The sequence below is a fragment of the Crocodylus porosus genome, unplaced genomic scaffold, assembly GCF_001723895.1.
Source record: "Crocodylus porosus isolate Cpor-Errol unplaced genomic scaffold, CroPor_comp1, whole genome shotgun sequence".
Classification (NCBI taxonomy): domain Eukaryota; kingdom Metazoa; phylum Chordata; order Crocodylia; family Crocodylidae; genus Crocodylus; species Crocodylus porosus.
The window spans coordinates 4,248,974-4,264,712 of NW_017728942.1; the positions used below are offsets into that span (position 1 = coordinate 4,248,974).

At 43.1% G+C, this 15,739-nt stretch overlaps 1 protein-coding gene across 1 annotated transcript; it reads left to right on the forward strand.

Annotated features, from left to right (window-relative positions):
- Nucleotides 1-968: 968 nt before the first annotated feature.
- On the forward strand, nt 969-15,125 carry RAE1 (ribonucleic acid export 1). The gene is made up of 12 exons (XM_019548173.1): nt 969-1,075; nt 1,282-1,378; nt 4,304-4,408; nt 4,894-4,986; nt 6,428-6,514; nt 7,622-7,708; nt 8,018-8,089; nt 8,446-8,553; nt 9,394-9,500; nt 9,580-9,655; nt 10,209-10,403; nt 13,700-15,125. The coding sequence occupies exons 2-12, from the start codon at nt 1,289-1,291 to the stop codon at nt 13,784-13,786; spliced, it is 1,107 nt and encodes a 368-aa protein (XP_019403718.1). The 5' UTR covers nt 969-1,075; nt 1,282-1,288; the 3' UTR covers nt 13,787-15,125.
- The last annotated feature ends 614 nt before the right edge of the window (nt 15,126-15,739 follow it).

Here is a 15,739-nt window from a genome sequence, read left to right on the forward strand (position 1 = left end):
TGTTGCAATGGAGTCACGCAGTGTTAACACTGTTAGGTTATACAAACAAAATTTGCAAGATAAATCCAGAGATTTCAAAAAGGAATCGAGCGTTAAAAGCATTTTAACCTGCTGTGGCCCAGAAAAATTGCTCTGTTGTTTTCCCATAGTGAAGAAATAGTGAAAACCAAGAGCTGGCATTTTCCAAGGGGTACTTCTGGTGCCTTGAGCCTAAAAAAGTTGAGCACCACTGGGCTATACCCACACTGTGGGCATGTTTGCATCATCTGGGCCTGGAAAAGGCTTGAACCTAAGCCCTGTTCACCTTCATAAGTTTTAACTGAAGGGTTCAGGCACCGTCCTTGGACGAGCCGTCCGTATCGAACTGGCAGCCGTATTTGAATTTGAAGCATGAGTATTTTGTGTTCAGGAAGTATTTAACATCATGCTTCACTGGAGTCTTCTAGCTCATGGCAACTTCCATCTGCCTCCTGACCCCGCCTTGGCACAGAGAATGGGAGGCCTGCAATGACTGATTTGGGTGATCATTTGCATAAAGCATGCTGGTCTCTGCATCCAGCTTAGGTGGGATCTTTTCTCCAGGGATTGGCGTGAGCATGACCGTCACAGCTTCATACAGTGGTAACACCGGACCATACATCTTGGTAAAGCACCGTTTGCTCCGGTCTCCGACAAGCCTCCTGCTTCTCCCATCTGCCACGACCCCAGCTTCGTTTCAGAAATCAAGCAACTAGAGGCACCTCCTCCTTTGACACCCACCTCCAGTCGTTACCCCAAAACCTGGGCTCACATCCCGCTCCTCCGCCGCCCTCGGCCACGTCACTTTCCAGCTACGTGCCTTCACCTTCCCCTCTCTGAAATGGGCCAACGCGAGCTGCCGCACGCGCACTGACCAGCCCGAGCCCCGCCTACGTGATCAGTGACACCGCCTCGTCCCGCCCCCCTGCGAGTCGCCCCGCCCCTTGGCGCTCGCGCACGCGCAGTAGGCAGCGGCCTGCGCCGGCATCAGTCGCCTGGGTGCGAGCGGGTGGCCGCTCACCCTTCCCGCCGGCGGACTCGGCGGCCCGGGTCCAGCGTGAGTCCTGCGCGACCTCCCCGTACGCGAGCGGTGCCCTGCTGCTGTCACCCGGGGCGGGAGGGGAGGATGGTTTAACCCTTGCGCGCCGAGCCCCCGCAGCGTGGTACGGTCCGCCCTCCCCCCCCCGCGGGAGAATAGGTTCGCCCGGCAGAGGGGCTGCGGTAGGATCCTTCCGCCCAGCCCCCCTCCCCGCCTCCCCGCAGGGCCGCCATGAGCCTCTTCGGATCCACCTCGGGCTTCGGCACCGGCGGCACCAGCATGTTCGGCAGCACCGCCGCGGACAACCACAACCCCATGAAGGTAGGGTGGCCGGCACGCCTGCTCCTCCCCTTGGCAGGGGCACGTCAACCCTCCTACGATATCAGTCAACGCCAGTGCTCAAAACGCACCATTGCTTTTGAAGATGCAGATTTTGTTTCCAAGATGCCTTTGATGAGACCAGCTAAGAAATTAGCTTGTGTGTGTGTGTGCGCAAGCTTTTGGGCGCACGCACCCCGCTTTCAGGCTCAGGAAATTAAAAGGGTAGAAAATCAACGGCATTTTGCACGGAGGGAACTGAAGGCAGGTGCCTGTTCCTCTACCGTGTGTGTGAAACCTGAGTCATTCGTGGAGAGTCCAGACCCACCTGTAGGTTTGCTGTCGGCTCTTTCTTGGGCAGCTTGCCTCGAAATAAAAGGCGTTAACTTTGAGGGCCTGGTTCTCACGCACTTGTTGTCTGACTTATAGTGAAGAATGTTTCATAGATTTCATAGATGTTAGGGCTGGAGGGGACCTTGGGAGATCATCGAGCCTGGCCCCCTGCCCCAGGGGCAGAAAGTCAGCTAGGGGCAAAGGATCCCAACAAGATATGCGTTCAAACGTTTCTGAAAAGAGCCCAGAGTAGGGGCTTGCACTGCTTCTGGGGGGGAGTCTATTCCAGGCCTTGGGGATCAGATAGTAAAGAAGTTTTTCCTTGAGTACAGCCTAAAACGGTCTTGGAGGAGTCTGTGACTGTTGGACCTTGAAATTCCTTGGGGTGCTCTGGCGAACAGGCATTCCCCCAGATCCTGATGCACACGTACTTGCCACCAGATCACCCCTGAGCCTGCGCTTCTCCAGGCTGAAGAGTCTCATGGCTCTCAGCCTCTCATAAGGGCTATTCTCCTGCCCTCTGATCATGCACGTGGCTCTCCTCTGCACTCTCTTAAGCTTCTCCACATCCTTTTTCAAATTGTGGAGCCCCAGATTGGATGCAGTACTCCAGCTGTGTCCTCACCAAGGCCGAGTGCAGCGGGAGAATGACGTCCTGGGATTTGCTTGAGAAGCATCTATGGATGCAAGCCAGCGTTTTGTTCACTTTACCAGCTGCGAGTTTTTTAATTTATAAAGTAAATTAAAAGATTTCTTTGCATGTTTTTAGTGTACGATAGTTTTCCAGCAAATACTGTAATTTTGAGCTTCCCATATGATAATTCATATGTAAGATCTGGCAACGCTGCTGCCTCCTTCCCTGTTACTGAGAGCTGGCTCAGAGAGTATCTGTCTTCCTGCCTCTGCCAGCTGGACCAGGAAGTTTGAAAATGGACCCATCCTGTACGATTACATGTCCACTTTAAATGGCACAGTCTGGTTCACCATCCTGACCGGCATGCTGTGGTGAGGCATGACAAGCTCCTATGCTCCCAACAAACCCTGGCACCCCTAATAGCATTGAGATGTAGTTCATAAGCATGTTTCCCTTAGCACAGATTAGCCACAGTGGTCGTTACGGCAGTCTAATTGGGACAGCATGTTATTTCCGGGAACATAACGGCCCTGACCTTTCAGACGAGGTAGGTGCGCAGATGTGTGTTGTGTGCTGTTATTTGAATTATGGTTGCAGACAGATGTGACAATTTTCACCTGATCTAGCCACTGAAAACAGTTTATAGCTGTGATCAAACAAGTGCACAGCTACAAACAGCTTCAGAAATGGCTGATTAGGTGAAAATCTGAACCCTCACTGCATGAGGTATCAGGTAAAGACATTTCAAAATGGAATGTCTTCTGTAACTTGTGTCTGTGCTGCCTCCCAGCCTGTCACTGTTTTCAGAATGGGAGGAGGGAAAGGGAGCAGAAGGAGTTAAATCTGGGGGGCTTTCAGTCCCCCTGGAGGGTGGAGCAGGTGTATTTGAGCCACTCGCAGGTAGGGTGCTCCAGTTTACCCACCCTTCAGCCCCAGCTGGGGAGCCCCAAGAAAGAGCTCCCTTTACTGCCTTTCCTCCCTCCCCTTTTGAAAGCAGTGGGCCCTGGCAGAGGACTTGGCTGCAGGCTCGCAGCCCGCAGCTAGATTTCCCCTCACCCCCCAGAACCAACAGTAAACTTGTGTTTGGTCCAGGGTAACGCTGTAACTCAGAATACTTTTCAGAGAGTGTTCTGAGTTATAGCTGGGAACTGCACTTCTGTCTGCATCCTATGGCCACATCCATACAAGCATGGACGTTTGGTTCCCTGGAGACAAGAAGCGGCAGCGCAGCTTGGTCCAGGGAATACGTGTGCCGCACGTGCTTTGGTGTGGTAGGGGAGCCTTACCGGGGGGCCTTTCAGGGCTGCAACAGCTGCAGTTCTGCACAGAGCCTGGTCAGCAGCCGGAGCATAGTTCAGGCAGCCTGGCTCCACTTTTGAGTGGCGCACACTGCCTGTGCACATGCTGCTTCGCTCATTTTTTCTGCTCCACAGGCTTTTTTGACCCCTGAATATCCAGCGGTCAAAAAAAATCCCAGAAAGAAAAAGTGAAGTAGAGCATGTGCGTGCCATTGCAGTGTGAAAAACACCTGACTGTGCAGTATGTGGCACCACAGATGTGTTTGGGGTGCCACATACTGTATGGCCGCACTCATCTGGACGTGGCCTATATTTGTCCAAAATGGATTATATTCATGCTGCTGAATGGGTGGCTGTTTTGTGCACACCTGTGCAAGTTGCATGAGAAAGGGCATTGAGATGGAAGGCAAAGAGGAGCAGGGAACTGTTGCAGCAACCTTGTTAATCTGTGCACAAGTGATTTCTTCCTCTTTATAAAATCTACATTGCATTAACGTATTTCAGTTGTATCTGTCAAAGTAAAATCAAGGTGTATTTTATTGTCTGTTTCTGTATTAATTTTCAGGTGTGCATGTATAAAATTCAGTAGTTCACAGTATATTTTTGAGTCATTGAGCAAATATTTCTTCAGTGTATCGATATGTGTAACTCTTTCTTTTACAGGATATTGAAGTTACGTCTCCACCTGATGACAGCATTTCTTGTTTAGCTTTCAGTCCCCCAACATTGCCGGGTAACTTCCTTATTGCAGGATCCTGGGCAAACGATGTAAGTACTGAATGCCAGAACAGCAAAAGGATTAAGACAACTGATGTGGGAACTAGGTGGAATTTAGATGCAAAGTTGCAAAAGAGTAATCCTGAAAATGCACTCTACCAGCCAAGGTTCCTCGACATGTGAAGCAAAGCAGCACTACTTCCAGGTTGTCAGGGCTGAGCGGTTCAGTGTCTCCCCCATTCCTGAGCCATTTGGGATCCTCAACTTAGATATTCTTCAGCTTGTGTCAGTCAAGAGACCCCAGTCCAGTAGGTTTTCAATGAGTAGCAGTTGTGTCATTTATTATTGTAAGCTTTTCTTCTCTTACCTGCATCCTCTCCTCTCTTTTCATGTCTATTAAAACATGAATTCTTTGTGCTAAATTAAGGGTAAGATTTTCAAGGAACAGGATGTGCTTCGTTTCTGTAACACAATTATGCATTCTTGGTACTCCAGATTAATAGTATTTTAATACATCTGTATCTATGATTCTTTAGGTTCGGTGTTGGGAAGTTCAAGATAGTGGACAAACAATTCCGAAGGCTCAGCAGATGCACACAGGGCCTGTGCTAGACGTGTGTTGGAGTGATGTATGTCCTTCTTCTCAAAAAATCTCTATCATCAAGGAAATCTATAGCAGTAAAGCCCAAGTATCTTGCATGTGCATCAATGTAGAATGTAGATGCAGTCACAGAATGTAACAGACTTTTGTCCTATAAAGCAAAACTAAGTTTGTTGGGTTAATTTGGACTTCAGATATGTGCAGATGGAATAGTAGTTTTAAGATGGTGCTAGTGTACAGTTTCATTGTTTTGGTTGAATTTGTTGTTTACAGTGTGTGTGTTTTCCATTATTAGCTGCTTGTTTCAATTTGATAAGAATTCTACAAAAACAAGATTAGTTTTCTCTCAGTGTTTAAAATGATGCGGTCCTTATCTGAACAGATAAAAATATCATTAACTTCTCATATACAGAATTTGTAAATGTTGCGGGAATGGCTTATTAACAAGGTCCGTTTGGTTGGGGGTTTCTTAAGAGTGCGGCTTATAAGATGATATTTTACATGTCTAATTTGAGTATATCAATTCTGCGTGTCCACTCTGTGATTAGAAGCAGCAAAATGGAAGTTATTACAGAAATACTTATGACTGAAATACAATTCTGGTCTGCTGTTTGTTAGTAACAGTCCATTCAGATGTATGAAAGTTTCAGTGTTTTAGACTGCAGCAGCTCTGCCCACTTTGCTCCTGCCTGTAGTTCAGCAACCCTCGTACTGCAAGGAGGCTTGTGCTCCCCGGACCTAATCACGGGGGCTGCTGCCCCTGTCAGGGTCCCTCCCCTCTCTCCGCTCCAGCTTCAGGGGTGGGGGCCCAGCCAGATGCTGGCCAGCATTGCCTCCCTGAGGCAAAGGGGGCAGGAAGGGAAAGGGTTTATTCCCCTGCCCCCTCCTGCCCCCTGGCACCCCAGCTGGGGTCTGCCTGGCCAGGAATGAGAGGCAGCGGCCAGGGCTGGCAGACCCCAGCTGTGGTCTCCCAGTGGGAGAGGGGACAGAGTGGGGAATAAATCCCGTCCCTGCCCCTTTTGCCTCTTGGGGCCATGTTGGGTTAGTGTCTGGCCATGCCCACGCCCCTGTTCCAGCTATGGAGCAGGGGGACAGAGCCATCTCTGCTCTCTGGAGCAGACAGCACAGCCCAGCCCAGGCCTGAAAGACATGTTGGGATGCTGGGGGGACTTGGATTTAACTTGAACCAGGAAGGGGTCTGGGACAGAAATTCCATAAACTGGTTTGACCTCAATCAGTTAAGTCTGATACTACATTCGACCAGGTTTATCTTAAACCAGTTCCAGCCATTTTGAAACGGGTTTATGTGCACTGAACTTTTGTTCTGTTACATGTTTAAACCAGTTTCCGGTCACTTAAACAAGTTTATATGTGACTTCTATCCCTAGCCTTAATGGGTACTGGGTATTACAGACATTAAACTTTGAACTTTGTGTGTATGTGAAACTTTGAATGACTTTCTTTTTTAGGACGGGAGTAAAGTATTTACTGCTTCCTGTGACAAAACTGCCAAAATGTGGGATCTCAACAGTAATCAAGCCATCCAGATTGCACAAGTAAGTACTCTTCAATCTATTTACCTGAAAAGGGAGAGTCACTAACACCTTTTTTAATAATAGAAAAACATATTAATAATAATAATAATCAATTCTAATAGTGAATGAATATATCACTCAACTTTTTAGCTGACCTTACTAAATGAAGAATCATGTAAGTGGGGTGCCTGTCATAATGTTAGATAAATTTTAGTATGATTGCTGGAATGCAGGCATTGCAAATCTCACTCTAGGCAAAAGCCCCATGTAGCTCATGTGAGACAGAGCTCCCTTGGTGGTTCCTGCAAAGTCTAATTCCATTTTCGGTTATCCAGTGCTGTTGCTGCTCCTCTTGCTGTCCTTGTTTCAGTTATTCACATCCCACTGTTGCTTTTCTTTTGTTTCCCAGGAGTTCAGTCTTTTATTTTATTGAGATTTAGCTCATGTGCTAAGATGCTAGGAGGATAGGTTCTTCTGTAATTGAGTTTGTTTCCATAAAGGGAACAACTTCATGGGTGTAGTGTTAATAGTCAAGATTCTAACACTTATGTTTAACCTCTGTGCAAATGCTTTGTCTTAGTAATTTAACAAGATTAAAATAATGTCTCTGTTTTTGTTTTTACCAGCAAGAAGTAAATATGTTTACTCTTTCCATTATAGTTTAGTTATGGTGAAGCAGTTCAGGTTTTAATCCTTGATTAGACATTTTTAGCGATCAGTAGTAGGAAAGAAATATTTATTGCAATTGCCAACACACAAAGGCACAAATGACGTTACTTTCCTTAACTTAATACGTGTTGTTGCTCCTGAATACTTTTACTATAGTGATGAGTTTTTAGAAAAACACTTTCTGTATTCTATGCATACTGAAATGGGAGGTGTTCAGCAAACGAGCTGAATTCTTCTAAGTCTCATTTGATGGTTCTGTCATTTTAAAGTTTTCACAGTACAATACAGTCCTGATCTGTAATAGAGATTTTGAAGCACTGTGGCAGTGGTGATAACTTGCATAAACAAACTGGAGGTATGCACAACCAGAACGTTATTCCATGAAGCCATAAAGAGGAAGAGATGTAAGCTGTTGTTTTAAAAAATGTAGATGAATGTGTTTTTTGTGTCCGTTTTCAGCATGATGCCCCTGTTAAAACAATCCACTGGATTAAAGCACCAAACTACAACTGCGTAATGACAGGAAGTTGGGATAAAACTTTAAAGGTATGATTGCATCAGAGCAAATGGTTTTGTACCACAGTATTCTCAATACTATGTAAAATGGGAATGTATTAAATAAATGTTTCTAGAGTATGCTAATTTGAAAGATGAACTGCAGTGAACGTTTCTAGCCCTGAGCTAAGGAAATGGAACTGTTCTGTCTGACTCTTGTCAGGGGTGAAACAATTTGGAATAGGATTTCTTGCGCTAACTAATCGATCAGTTTTACTATTGCATATTTATATGGTGTATTTGGAGAAGTGTCTGATGACAGATCTTATTTTAAATTCTTTCGTTTCTTGGTTTCTTTAGTTCTGGGATACACGATCGCCAACACCTATGATGACCTTACAACTGCCTGAAAGATGTTACTGTGCTGATGTGGTAAGCAAACAAATGCGGGTATTTGGATACATGCCCATTAAATGGTTTGAATCCAGCCCAGAGTTGTATTAAATAAAAGTTCTGCGTATCAAAATGGTACACTGTTATTTTGCTTCATTTGAGAAGAAGTCTGTATTTCTGCTGCCTTTGCTATATCTTTTCTACTTACAAAATAGCTTATAGTCTCCATTCTCTCTCTCCCAGAACTAAAAATCTCATTCCTTTGATTTTTCTTATTTTGTTTTTCTTTTCTTATGGATTTGAAGGAGTTAAGTGGTTTGAAAGAGTTAGACATCTTTTTTGTGATTAATGCCGTATTTGAGTCTCTTACAGCATACTTCTCATACCTTTTCCAGGTATACCCCATGGCAGCAGTAGCCACTGCAGAAAGGGGCTTGATAGTTTATCAGCTAGAGAATCAGCCTTCTGAATTTAGAAGAATAGAATCTCCACTTAAACACCAGGTAAGTAATTACATTTATTATAAGCTCATTTGTGCAGTGTATCAGATGGTACTATAGACTTTTTTTTTTTTAAAGTGTAAAAAGACCAATATTATTTTTGATGCAATTCTTATAATTCTATGTAGTTTGCGCTTTGCTTTAATTTTTGTTAACACAAAGATTTGTTTTGCGAAAAGAGAAAAAAAATGTTATCATTACTTAAAATTACTTCCTTTTTTCCAGCCCGGATTTACTTTGCCTAAAATAATTTGAGTGGTTGTTCTTAAGGTTAGGATCCATTAAATACTTCCGTTTATCATAGTTATTTGATAAGCTATTTTGAAACGGATATTAAACAGTTTAATAGTGAACTTTAGTTTGGCATAATGGGGCAGATCTAGCAAGTATTTACATGTAGTTTTGGTTGTTCTTCCTGATAGCACTTAGACTGTACCTTTAACTTAACAGAACAGTAGGGAATTCGATAGCAAGTCATTATTCCAGAAAGCAGGACTTGCTAGTGCTTTATTAGAATTAGTCTTTTCATGTATAGTGGGGAGAACAAGATTTAAAGAAGTCTTTCCAAAGTCGTCAAATCATCTACTTTATGTAAGTTTTGTGCACATGTAATGTTTTGGTGAAAGGAGAATTATGTGTGTCTAATATTTCTTCATTGTGTGTTAAAATGTAAGATTCTAAAGTCACAGTGTTTTGAAAGGGGTTTGACTCACTTTTCAATGTTATACATCCTTTTTTTAGTAGGAAATATATATGCAGCATTTTGTGTTCTCAGACACAGTGTTTAGAAAATCTGGTTCTCGGTCTCTTTTCTAAAATGCTCTGTATTTTCCTCAAATTCAGCATCGCTGTGTTGCTATTTTTAAAGACAAAGTCAACAAACCTACTGGATTCGCCCTTGGAAGTATTGAAGGAAGAGTAGCTATTCACTATATCAACCCCCCCAATCCGTAAGTTTTTTAAACCATGCAGTATTCGCTGCATTCATTGAAATTAAGAAAATTTATAAAGAAATACTTTTCTTTTAAGAGCCAAAGATAACTTCACTTTTAAATGTCATCGCTCCAATGGAACAAACACATCAGCACCTCAGGATATTTATGCTGTAAGTATTCAGCCCATTTAACTTAATTATTTTCAATTAGTTAGAAGATATTTTTTCAGGTTGTATAATTTTATATCCAATCTACAATGAAGTTTTTGTTTTCTTGATCTTTTATTGTGCCTAGAGACTTCTTCCTTTTATATTTAAAGGGAAAAAAAAATGTCACATGCAATAAAGAAAAAAGAGCATCTTTGCCTCTACTTTCTGTTAAACCTTTTTAAGATAAAGCATTTCATATACCCATCTATATCTGTGGCTTTGTCATGGAAAAACCTACTGGTCCTTAAGGACTTATTAAGTACCAAGGGAATTAACATGTTTTCTGTAATGGGAGTGCATATGTGTAGCTGGTCCAAAACAACATGTGATATTTGTGGGGTTTTTTAAAATCCTGTTTTAAAGCACTACAAAAAATCAACTAGCCTTAATCACATTGTATTAATTTACATATAAAAGGCCTGGGTTCTCTGAGTATGAAGTGCATATACTGTGAAGTAGATGTGTCCCAGTTTATATAATTAGCTGTCTTACATAATCTTACACTATTCTGTAGGTAAATGGGATAGCATTTCATCCTGCCCATGGCACCCTTGCAACTGTAGGATCCGACGGTAGATTCAGCTTTTGGGATAAAGATGCACGAACAAAGCTAAAAACATCAGAACAACTAGATCAGCCAATATCTGCCTGTTGTTTCAACCACAATGGAAATATCTTTGCTTATGCTTCCAGTTATGACTGGTCAAAGGTAAGAAAGATTATGTTTCTATTGGCAGTTGACATTTAAGACAACCATCATTCAGCAGGTCATTGCATATGAAAGTCTCGGAGTCCTGTGCAGGTAATTGTGAAACATTGCAAATGTAACTGAGGTTTTGGGATCACTGTAGTCAGTTTTCAGATGTAACAAGCAATATCAATGCAAAATTGTTTAGGCCAAGAAGTTGTGGCCAGCTGAAGCTGTAGTGGGGATTTGGATAAACAGAACATTACTTGATTTGGAAATTGTTTGACATGTGAGTGCTAACATACCTGCTGCTACGAGGAGTACTGTGAGATTAGGAATGCATCAGTTTTAACTACAGTGTAACAACTCTTCTAACTCTTCCCCCGCCCCCCCCCCGACAAAACATGTCCTGGGTTCCCAATTTATTATGCAACCAGTGGATTTGCACTTTGTACTGAATATGCAGTACCATTTGCTACAGCTTCTTGGTGATGATTGAGATCTTTCCTCCGAGACCTGACTCAGAAGTAAGCCAACCAGATGTACTAACTTGTCCTCTTGATTTTTTTTTTTTAATGCAAACAAACCCTTAATAATATAAAAAAGGACTGATTGAAATTTTAACTGGTTCTAGTAGGTTGATTTATAGGGCTGTGTGAAATGGAAGTGTTTCATTTCGACCAGCGTTTCGACAGAACAGTGTTTCGTTTTGACTTTTGAGTCAAAATGGCTATTCCATTTTGTTCTATCGAAACGTTTTGCTATTTCGCCCATAGCATATAACGGGAAGGTCAAAACAGGCTATAACTTTGTCATTTCTGGCCAGATTTGGATGAAACGTGCAGAAATGGTAGCCCCTTCTGAGGGCATGGTGCATGCCAAGTTTCAAGAAGATAGGTGCATGGGCTTCAAAGAAACTGCACCCCAAAATCTGGAGAGCAAAACTCATGTCACGTGTACGTGTTAAGCCACAGCAGGGTCAAAACTGCAGGCTTGCTAGCTGCTGCTGAGGTCACAAAGCCTGCCAAGTTTCAAGAAGATTGGTGCAGGGGGTTTGGGAGGGGACTGCACCCCATATTCTTGAAAGCAAAGCTAATGTCATGTGTATGTGTTAAGCCACAGTGGGGTCAAAACCACAGGGGTGGTAGCCCCTGGTGAGGCCACAAAGCCTGCCATATTTCAAGGTCATAGGTGCAGGGGTCTGGGGGGAACTGCATCTCAAGCTGCTGACAGGCAAAACTCATGATATATGTGTTAAGGCAGGGGTGCAGTATGTGAAAACTGCAGGGGTGGTGGCCCCTGCTGAGGCCATAAAGCCTGCCAAGTTTCAAGAAGATCGGTGCAGGGGGGTTCTGGGGCCCTGCACCCCTGGATGCTGACAGGCAAAACTCGTGCCATGGGTGCTTGTGCAACTGTGTCTATCTTGAGGCACAGTTGCGGGGACTACTGCAGGCCTAGCTGCTAAGCTACTGTGTTGCCAGTTACCAATTAATCATGATTCACTCAAGGACCAGCTCAATACACAGGACCTAGCTACTGCGTAAGGACTTAACAAGCACAGATTAGCACCTACAAAACCACAACTAAGGAGAGGAAAGAATCAATACAAATAATTAACTGCCCCAAGATGGAGACAGTCAGTTGCACAAGCACCCATGGCACGAGTTTTGCCTGTCAGCATCCAGGGGTGCAGGGCCCCAGAACCCCCCTGCACCGATCTCCTTGACAGCTGGCAGGCTTGGTGGCCGCAGCAGGGACTACCATCCCTGCAGCTTTCATCCTGCTGCACCTTAACACACACAGTGTCACCCATGTCACAAGTTTTGCTTGTCTGCAGCTAGAGGTGCAGTTTCCCCCAAACGCCTGTACTTATTTCCTTGAAACTTGGCAGGCTTTGTGGCCTCAGCAGAGGCTAGCATTCCTGCAGTTTTGACCCTGCTGTGGCATAACACATACACATTACACAAGTTTGGCTCTCAAGATTTTGGGGTGCAACCGGGAGTAACAAGGAACAACGCCCATAAGTTGACTGACAGTAGATTCAGGCTAGACATCAGGAGGCACTACTTCATAGTCAGGGCGGCTAGGAGCTAGACCCAACTTCCAAGGGAAGAGGTGCTCGCCTCTACCATGGGGGTCTTCAAAAGGAGGTTTGATAATCACCTAGCTGGGGTCATTTGACCCCAGCATCCTTTCCTGCCCATGGCAGGGGGTCGGACTTGATGATCTGCTTAGGTCCCTTCTGACCCTGCCAACTGAAGATGTGGCCAGTGCGCAGCCCCTGGAACACACGGCAGTCTTTCAAGACTCCCATGTGCTCCAGAAGCTGGGAGCACCCCTCAGCTGATTGGAGCTCCCAACCAGGAAGTGCACCACATGTTCCTGCGGCCGGGAGTCCTGGTCAGCTGATTGGAGCACATCAGGGAGCATAAGGAGACAAGCTCGCTACTTGCCAATACAGAGGGGTTGGGCTACCCCTGCACTGACAGCATGGCACAATGGGATCTGATGTGGTGTCCCCCAGTTGCATCTACTGCCATTCACACGTGGCACAACATGTACATGGCAGGACATGCGATTGTTGGGATCTCGCATCAGGTCCCATTGTGCCTTTACTTTAACATCTGTCAGGGGCCTAAATTTCAGTAGTGTATTTGCCATGTAAGGCATTGTCTCCTTTCTTGAGCCATTAGTCTGTTAGGTAAATGAAAGTCCATAACTTTTCAAATGACACCATTGTATTGGTACAGTTGTATACGAGTGCCTGAATAAGAGAGATCCAGATGCTGAAACAGAGCCATGTTGTCATTAACGAGTTAAAATCTACACACATCTGAAACAAGTTAATTGTGTTGGTGTTGCAATGGGTTTGCATTCTGAGCACTCTTGTATACATGAGCATTGCTACCTTGATATATTCATCTCCATAATACTTTTCCCATCCATTGTGCATGCAAACAACAGTAAGTATGTAAGTGTATGTAGGACTTCAACTTAAGTTTATGAAAATCAATTTGGCTCAAAAAGCAAAGAATGTAGCGTGAAACTAGTTCCTTGTATAAAGTTTAGCTAAAAATAAGTAATGCTAAAAGTTGACTTTCAGAGAAAACTGTTTATAAACATAGTGCACATCTACTAGTAGTATTTCTCAAGAGTTACTTGGGAAGTCTGCTGTTTAAAGGTCTGTATTTTTAAAATGTAACCTCTTCCTAAATTCAACTGACAGGATGTTTGGCTTATCGTAACCTGATTCTTTTTTTTGTTTGCTTGTTTTTCTCTGAATTTAAATAAATGCAGCTAACTTTCTCCTTTTTCAGGGCCATGAATTTTATAATCCACAAAAGAAGAACTATATTTTTCTGCGTAATGCAGCAGAAGAGTTAAAGCCTAGAAATAAGAAGTAGTGGGTACAATCCTGACTGGTGTTACAATACTGCTCTTCTGCCATTTGTGCCCCTACAGTTGTCAGTCAATTTTGGATCACTAACATTTAGCAGGAACTATTTAAAAAAAAAAAAAAAAAAATGATGCCAAGTGTATTGAGTTGCCGGAGAACATCTTTTGACTTGTGTACAGGAGTGTCAGATAAGTGCATGATTTCGCCACAGTCTGTTATATTGCAGTAATATAATTGCTGAATCTCTAAATTTCAAGACCTGCATTTCTGCTTCTAGAAATACAAGGATATCTCTCCATAGTCTTTTACTAGTACTGTAATAAAATATGATCATTGCAGTAGGTCTGGAAAAATTATACACATACTGTGCTTTTTGTAATCATTATGGAATTGGGAATAACTTCTTGAAATTTAGGGTTTTCACTGGATTCTCATTTTAATACAGATGCACTATCTACTGTATGCCAAGGAGAAATGCCTTGCAAAATCTCTTTCCTGCTCTTTCTTCCCCCCACCCCCAGCTTACCCCCCTTCAGGTTTTTGGTAGTTGTGTAGGTGGCCGGTAGTAGTGACAGAGACCCAAGATGGACTTGGTGGGCACTATTCACATTCCCCATTCTCTAAAGGTGCCCTTCGGTCCCAACCTACAAATACCTTTGCTCGTCCCAGTTCTAAGTGAAGACTGCCAGTTGTGCCAAGTGGATAGTTCAGCAATGTGAGCAAACCACTAAAAGGGGGAGAAGGTATGACCACAAAACTGACTTTCACTTGTGGCCTAAACTGTTTTCTAAACGGTATCAGTAGAGTTAAAAGGCTGCTATTTTAACTCCCTGAACCACTGATTGCCCCGTAACATTTTTGGGCTTCAATAAGTTCTTTTGTATTTAATACCAGGTAGTTTATGGTACAGATGGGTTATATCCATAATTTAACAGTGCTGTGAAGCTAAGCTGTGTGAGGGTTTTTTTTCCTGACTTAAATCTTCCACTGTTTACTTTTAACTGACTAGTTGTACACATGCCAAAGTTTTCTTTTTAGAGTTGAGTGCTTATTCCTGTTAAGTATTATTTTAAAAACTAAAAATGGGGCTAGCATGTATAGAAAGACCTGTTTATTGTAAAAATTAAAAAATCTCTAAAACCATATGTTGTAACACTTGTGATTTACTGATTCATGCTAAGTTTAAAATAAATTTTTTTATTAAATGTTTTTGCATATTCAGTAGTTTTTTTTGTGCTTTAATAACAATATATTAGACAGGTGTGTTTGTGTTGCACTTCCAAAAGTGGTGTCTTGGCTTTTTGTTGCAATTTCAGGTTTATCTTCTAAAAATAAAACAATATATGATGGGACAAAAAATATCCTGAGCTGGATTTCTAACTCATTTTCCACTTACTGTTGCATTATGAATCATTCCTGTGGTTTTGATTTAAAAAAATAAGAGCTGTAATGTTAAATATGAAAGCCTTTTGTTCTTATAGAATGAATCAAGTTCATAGCTATCACAACAGCCAAACACCTGACCAGTTGCATTGAGTACAAATGAATCATGCTATTATCAAATCTCTAGCTTTACTAGTGCATTCACACTAGTGTCAGTACTTGGGTATGCAGTGTTCATTAGAAGGTGCCAGGTCCTTCTACTCTGCACTTCTGTCTGGTCCTAGTTTTCAAGTGACACATTGGAGTAGTTTCTCACTTTTATTTTGCAATAGAGAATTTCCATCTGTTCCAGCAATGACTGGTCATCTGCTTTTAAAGTTCCTTTATGGTTTTGTTGAAAACTATTTTTAAGGTTGCTTGTGTGTTCTGGCTGTTCTGCTGTAATCTTTGGCTGCAAGCATGTTTTTCCAGTCAAAGAAATGTTATGAATACTGTACAATAAGCCACTCATAAGCAAAAAGGTGAAGAGGGTGGAGTTTTTCTGGGGGGAGGGAGGAGATTGATAGTTTTATCTTGC